The sequence below is a fragment of the Branchiostoma belcheri genome, unplaced genomic scaffold (assembly GCF_001625305.1).
Source record: "Branchiostoma belcheri isolate BF01 breed outbred unplaced genomic scaffold, Haploidv18h27 scaffold3, whole genome shotgun sequence".
Taxonomy (NCBI): Eukaryota; Metazoa; Chordata; class Leptocardii; order Amphioxiformes; family Branchiostomatidae; genus Branchiostoma; species Branchiostoma belcheri.
In genome coordinates this window covers 3,737,065-3,744,019 of record NW_017803909.1, presented here as the reverse complement: position 1 = coordinate 3,744,019, position 6,955 = coordinate 3,737,065, and the positions used below count along the sequence as shown (strand labels likewise).

At 40.9% G+C, this 6,955-nt stretch overlaps 1 protein-coding gene across 1 annotated transcript in view; it reads right to left on the bottom strand.

Moving 5' to 3' along the window:
- Positions 1 to 1,403: 1,403 nt before the first annotated feature.
- The window catches only part of LOC109473754 (low-density lipoprotein receptor-related protein 4-like), a 36,650-nt gene continuing 31,098 nt past the window's right edge, over positions 1,404 to 6,955 (bottom strand). The window contains exons 20-27 of the mRNA XM_019773777.1: positions 6,041 to 6,229; positions 5,281 to 5,520; positions 4,887 to 5,129; positions 4,563 to 4,745; positions 3,876 to 4,219; positions 3,308 to 3,443; positions 2,733 to 2,882; positions 1,404 to 2,325 (exon numbers count right to left, since the gene is read on the bottom strand). Of these exons, the coding sequence (XP_019629336.1) occupies positions 1,907 to 2,325; positions 2,733 to 2,882; positions 3,308 to 3,443; positions 3,876 to 4,219; positions 4,563 to 4,745; positions 4,887 to 5,129; positions 5,281 to 5,520; positions 6,041 to 6,229 (1,904 nt within the window). The 3' untranslated portion in view covers positions 1,404 to 1,906. The remainder of the gene's footprint in view (positions 2,326 to 2,732; positions 2,883 to 3,307; positions 3,444 to 3,875; positions 4,220 to 4,562; positions 4,746 to 4,886; positions 5,130 to 5,280; positions 5,521 to 6,040; positions 6,230 to 6,955) is intronic.

The window sequence follows — 6,955 nt, the reverse complement described above, 5'->3', positions numbered from 1 at the left end:
ACCTGATTTCAAAGAAAAATTACAACATATGTTCCCATAGTAATTCAACAGATCCCTTTATAAACTACAAGGCAGATTTACATCCATTTGAAATGAATAATGAAAAAACTATGAAAAAGATGTAAGATTGTTGAACTTGTATAGAAGAAGGTACAATGTTAAAAACAAACATGTCTTGCACATAGAACGTTCATGTTCATTTGCAACAGTGGCACATGACAAAGATGAGGCTGTAAGTATATCTCTTCAATAAGTCTAAATGTAGATTTCACTCTGAATCACTCACTATCCCAGGTTTTAAGGCACATGATTATATAACATCCAATCACCCGAGTAACCAAATAATACTATATACTATTAGTATAACTCTAAAAGAACCCTAACTCATCAACACCACAGGTTTATAAACTTTCCTTTGTCTAGTCTTAAATATCACACCATCTTTGATGTAAAATACATGTACAAATGCATCATAAAATGTGAAAAAGGTACCAGTATTATCATAAACAGTGTAGAAAGAGCAATCTTACAGTAAAAATGACCCTTCTATAAAAGGCAGAGCTAAAGATGGCATTGCATTCAGATCTGCAAATTTCTTCACCATATACTGGATGAAGAAGTCAAAGCCCTTACTTGTGACACAAGTTAAAAGAGAACAGTACACATTCAAATGTCTTTGGAAGCCTCAGAAATTTGAGGACCACGGCTCGGAATGTCATGTCAACAATTTTCTGAATGTGCAGAAAAATGTCCTGCTCTTTCCAAGTCCTTTCAGAAACTGTGCCTTACGGTGATTCAATATCACTCTCCAGAAGAACATGGAAACTGCAAGATATCCTTCTTAATAGTATGCATCTACAGTATATTTTACGTATGATTGTCTTTGGGAATCAAATAGCTTCAGTTTTCCAAAGCAAGCAGAAATGTATACATCTTGTTTCATTCCCACACTCGTGGCAGTAGTAGCAATCAAATATACAAATACGATTAATAGAAGGTAAATATCATTTTTGTCAAACATCAGATTCACTCATAAACACTGCTAATATCAAATTCAGCCAGTGATTGAATGACAGTAGCCAGTAACAAATGCATACTTCTCCCTTCTTCAGTCTTCCATGATTAAATATTCCATCAATATTTTCAATACACATCCTGTAAACTCGTAAACTCTTTTCCTCTTCTCTTTCAAAACTATTGTCAGTGCATGGTACTGGCATATGACAAAATGTGTTGATTAAATCTTTGGCAAAAGCACCAATTACATTCTGTTGCCACTGCATTCCATGCATTGTGTGAAAAAATACTACGTTTCAGGGCCACCAAATATTAGACAGAAACCTTTACCAACTTTATCAAGAGACCAGATTTTATATGACTACCAGTAAAAATAGTATACTGGTACCCAAAATAGTCATAGTTCCCATATACAAATACATAAGCCTCCACCCTGCAGAGAATTTGAAAAATAATAGACATAGAAAAGTAAAAATCAAAGCAGACCATGCATCATTATGTACATGTGTACATAATGAAAATAATGACAGTAATGATTGTCTTGAATATGTTGCCAAAAACCCGGTTTTTCACAAAGGTAAAAGAATTCCATACAACTCAACTTGTTGCCACTTTGACTGCTCATAGTCATAAAGAGGACACTACATATCAAGTGATTGAAATGATTCAGTGTGTGCTCAGAATAATACTCTATATGAATTTTAGATGTGATCTGTTTTACAAACCATGCTATAGGTTCATCTTAAGCTGTCAATTTATCAAACTGTAGCTGAGATGCCGGAGTACGTTACAAAGTTGTTCCAACTGTCCCCTTTCAAATGCACTGCCCTAGGATGATTTAAAAGTATAATCTGTAGTGACACACTACATAGGCTAGATATAGCCTTGTTTATGCAATAGTGGTGACTTTCATATTTTGCCTGGGGTGCTGTAGGCCCTGGTATGGGGGGTCCTGTGTTTTTTGTAACCCCTGGTAGGTGTCCTCACCAGGTGGGCCACTCTTGCGCTGTGCGGGCAGGGGTGGGGCAGCAGAAACATCTCCCTTGAAGCCATACTCCGGTATCTCAGCATACACATTTTCCTGTGGAACAGACCCCCCTCTAGGCTGCTCGTAAACTCTGTTGCCAAATTGTTGAACGTTCTTGTTCTTCTTGTTCGGATTCTCATTCTCCTTCTCCCTGATGGCACGACGAGCACAGCAGACGATGGCGATGATGATGATGATCAGGAGAGCACCTCCGCCGGCTGCCCCCGCTATGATGGCGATGGGGAGACCAGCTGATGACCGTGGCTCTGGTGGAACTATGCCTTTGGGAAGAGAAGATTTTGTGTTAGTGATTGTGTATTGTGATATTCCTGAATGCATGTCAATCAATCAATCATCCGCGGGCTTCAGGGTAGAAGCATGTCAAGACCAAATAATACAGAATGGAAGCCCATCAGACAAACTACACCACAGTCCAAATACACATGTACCTACTGTAACATGTATTATGAAACTTAGTGTCTACAAGTCATCTTCCATATACAACTCACTTGATCTCATAAAGACACCGCAGAGAAACTGACAGAAAAAAAGCGACATTTTTAAAGACATAAAACCTAGGCTCTCCAGCCAAGTATTCTACAGTGTGAGAAAATATTATTTCCCTTGTAAGAACAATGTAGACAGCCACTGTATTTTATCTTGTGGAAAGCATCAGCTGTAAACTTACATTGGTCTTCACTGTAGGCTCCAGGCAGCTCTGTCATGGTTCCTTCCGGACATGCCTTGCAGCTGAGCTGTCCTTCCTCAGGCTGGTAGAAGCTCTGAACACAGTACGTACACTTGTCTCCATCGTGGAAAGTTCCGGCAGGACAGGTAACTACACGTGAGCGAGAAAAGATATAAACATGATGATGAGAGTCAGATACATGTTTCAATAAGAGCACAACAACACCTGAATTAGATAAACTTTGAACACTCACTTTCATTCATTAGCCAGCGATGCTATTTCTCAGTCTGTTTGGAGGTTGCTTTGACAGATTCACAAGCATGAAATACTTTCAGAGTTGTTTCTCACGTAACGTAAAGTTTTCAACTCATCATAAACAACATAAAAATCACTTCTTCTCAGCAAAATTTGAACTGGTGCTCCGGTAAATTGGATTGCCACAGTTTAACCTATTATTAGTAGATACAAATTGTCCATAAAATTATTGGCATAGATAAAATAAAAATAACACAGAAAAACATAAATAGCAATGCCAGTTGCCCCATGTCAATAGTCAAACAACAACTAAATCTTACCACAAACTTTGTTGACCTCAACCATGCCTTGGTCACACTCGTATGTAATTGCTGAGGCAGTAAATGAATCACTTGTGCTGACGTACGTCTCTCCGCGCGCCTGTACCGTCACACCCGAGTCCGTGAGCCGTTCAACCTGCACATAATAATTGTAAGAACTGGTAGTTGGCGGAGGGTGCTGAGGGAGTAGAGGGGAGAATGGGGAGAAAGACAAGGAAAAAGCATTGGAAAAGGCACAGATACTAGACAGCAAAAGAAGCAGCAGAGTGTGACACAATGCAGAGAGAAAGGTGTCATTTGCAAGGACAGTGTAACAACAGACAATGTTTACAAAGCAATAGAAGCCAAGAGAGTTTGTAACCCCCACTCAAAACTGTCTGTAAGGCTACAATGGCACAGTTGAGTGTATCTCCTTCTGCATTTCAGCTTTTAACCTATGTATTTCCACTGCATGTTGCAATCAGCATATAACAGGACAACCTAACGTCTTTGAGCTGACAGTGCCAGTTTTCATTTTCTTGAACGTAAGAAACAAACATGCCAGAAGAAGTCGTGCTTCCTTTCTAACCTGTTCCACTGCTTTATCCAGCACCTCATCTCCCTCGTCCACGTTGGCCACAGCATCCCCAGACTGATCCGGCTGGATCTCCAGCGGGATTTCAACAGACACGCCATCACCCGATCTCTTGTGCCTCCCAAACACAGACCGTTTCTCCAGACCACACTGAACATTGTAGTTGTCCCTGTTGCAGAGTCCTACTGCATCTGTTTGGCCGGACGTACACAGACCGTTGTTCTGGAAGCTGCGGTACAAGCCGTTGCGGAAGTCATCCTGGAAGGACTGTTCACTGCTGCAGTATCCAGAGAACCTCATGTTGACGCTCCTTCTCTGCCTTCTGGGGGCTGAGGCACCTGGAAAATTAACGTTAAAAATTCAAATTGAGTAACAGTTCTTAACAATAATTTTCTGCTACCAACATATAAGAACCATAAGTCCATGGTATAACACACATGCCAATCTGTTCAGCCAGAAGAACAATGTACTATGAATTTTAAAGTATTGGATGATTTACGGTATTGTGAAGCTTGGTATTTTTGTGGTCACTTTGCCACTGCATCACATCCATTACCAGACACTGGCATTTCCACTTCTACTATTGTTTCCACTCCAAACTCAAAGATACTGAGAACTCTGGATTTCCTCCAGGCTGTGAAATTAAATGCCAGGTACTTAAACATAATTGACAGCACTTACGGACACAGGAGTATGTTGTGATGATGCTGCTCCACACACTGCCCAGGCAGTAACTTGTGGCAGGCCCTGACAGCAGCTGGTAACCACGGTTACACACAACGGTGCACGGTCCACGCTCCCGATCGCCCTCCTTACAGTCCAGGCGGCCATTTCTGGGCACTTCCAAGGCTGGGCACTTAGGACCTGTAGTGATCAACAGAATTCCATTTCCTTTTCAAATGAATCAAAATAATGTACTGTGACAAGGTTCTGGACAGAAAAAGGAAAACAAAATGTAATTCTAACAGAAATGGATGACAAAAAACAATCACAATTAATTCTTACCTTGAACAGCAACAACAAATGAACACGTGGATGGGTTCCCTGCCTCGTCCCTTGCTGAATACGTGACGGTATGAGGAGAGTTTTCTTTGAAAAACCGTGAGCCTGGTGTGCGGGAGCTGGTCAGCATGGGTGTCTTGCCACTGTTGTCACTAGTTACAGGAGCATCCCATCTGACAATAGCCGACTCTCCTGATGTCTCAACAATAATGTCATCGGGGCAGACCAGTTGGGGAGGAGTTATATCTGTAAGAAATGAAAAATTTGTTGTAAATCTTGGTTGGTACATTGGAATCTCATTGGCAAGATGGTAAACTTAATTTTTATTTTTTTTAGATTCTCAATATTCAGGAAATGCACTTAAAGATGATACAGCAAGCTACAGAATCGTAGCTACCTTCTATGGTGACCTCAATCCTACATTTGACCATGTTGTCCCACTGATCAGTGGCTGTGAACTGGTGAATCATGCTGCCTGTTCCATAGTAGATCCTACTGGGCACTCTAGGGCTGATCTCAAGGGGACGATCGTAGCCGTCCAGAGCTCGCAGACGGATGTCCCAGGTCACGTAGTTGGCATCCTCGGGTAGCTGCCAGCTGTGAGTGTCGGGGCAACTTTCAAAGCGTGGCATGGTGCCTGGAATGGGGGCAAATTTACAGGTAAGTACATTTGTAAGTACGGAAAGTTCGTCACATTGTGGACATACAATGTTGACGAGAATGTGTCATCTCTCTCTCTCTCTACCTGGTTTATAATCGTCAGTTGTTCCCTGTAACCAAGGCTTAGAAGTGCTTGCACTCTGATGCTGGGGCTTGATGGTAGCTCGGTCATATGGAGGAATGCATTTGTTTTACACTTAAATTTGTGACCTATTAAATATGAATGTACTGTGAGGTACATATGTAAGAAAGTGGACAAGGTTTTCCACCACTACACTGGGAAGTACACCCATACCAAAATTCTCTTTTCTGGAAATGTGTTAAAGAAAAATTCTGAAGAAGGCACATTTGATGAACACAGCAAATGGAAGTGATATAATAGAGACAGTGTCAGACATAATGTAACACAGGTCTTGGTGATAATGTAGAGGTTGAATTACAAGCTAACAGCATTTTCCCCGTCCAGATGCCCATCTTTGTAAATGACCCATCTGTACCTGGGAAGCGTAGTGGTGTAGTAGGCCTGGCCGTCACCTCAGGTACATTAGAGGTACATTCACCCATGTACCACTGCAGACCACCGCGGCAAACACAGCTGGTCCTGGCAGCAGTGGACGACACACCGTCGGGGCACCGCGTACACTGTCCTGGTCGTAGCACGGACTTGTAGTACCCAAAATCACATGCTAGAAACAACATCACGCGGGTAAGTTTCAACAACCAATTTGACATGTACATGTATGTAAAATGCTACAAATTGTTACTGTAATGCTAAAGCGGGAACAGGACAGGCATTCTTTGGTTCAAGCCAACAAGTGAAGAATGAACAAATCTACATGTATCTGTACATCACAGTGCATTCTACTATTCACGGCGGTCTGTCACTACGGCATTCTTTCCCATTGCTATGCGCGTTCTAAAAGGTATCGGGTTACAAGACGCTATTTTGGCCTGTTTTGGACTACCCGTAAAATATTTGAAAATACACAAATAATATTTAGGGGTAAATTTCGTCAAATTAAAATAAAATTATCGTCTTAACATCCTTTAAATGTTAGCTTTTTATGCTAAATCAATGATTTTTTAAAATTTCGCTCAGAAAGACGATCATTTTCGGGTTTCCGAGCACATGTCATGTCACGTTTTTAGGCAAATATCGTTCAAACCTGGCTACGTATATTACCCCAGATCCCCGATTTTTATATTTTTCGCAGACTAGGAATAAGACAAAAAATCGTGTTTTAGGGATTTTTTAATTTCTGATTTTAAGTCTAGTTTTTGTCGACATTTTGGTGAAAAAATGGCATTTTTTGACATTTTTCTCACTAAATTACCCATAATTCAAAATTTAGGCCATTTTTCAAAAATCCCTAAAACACGATTTTCGGGACAACCGTTACAGTCATTTTGAG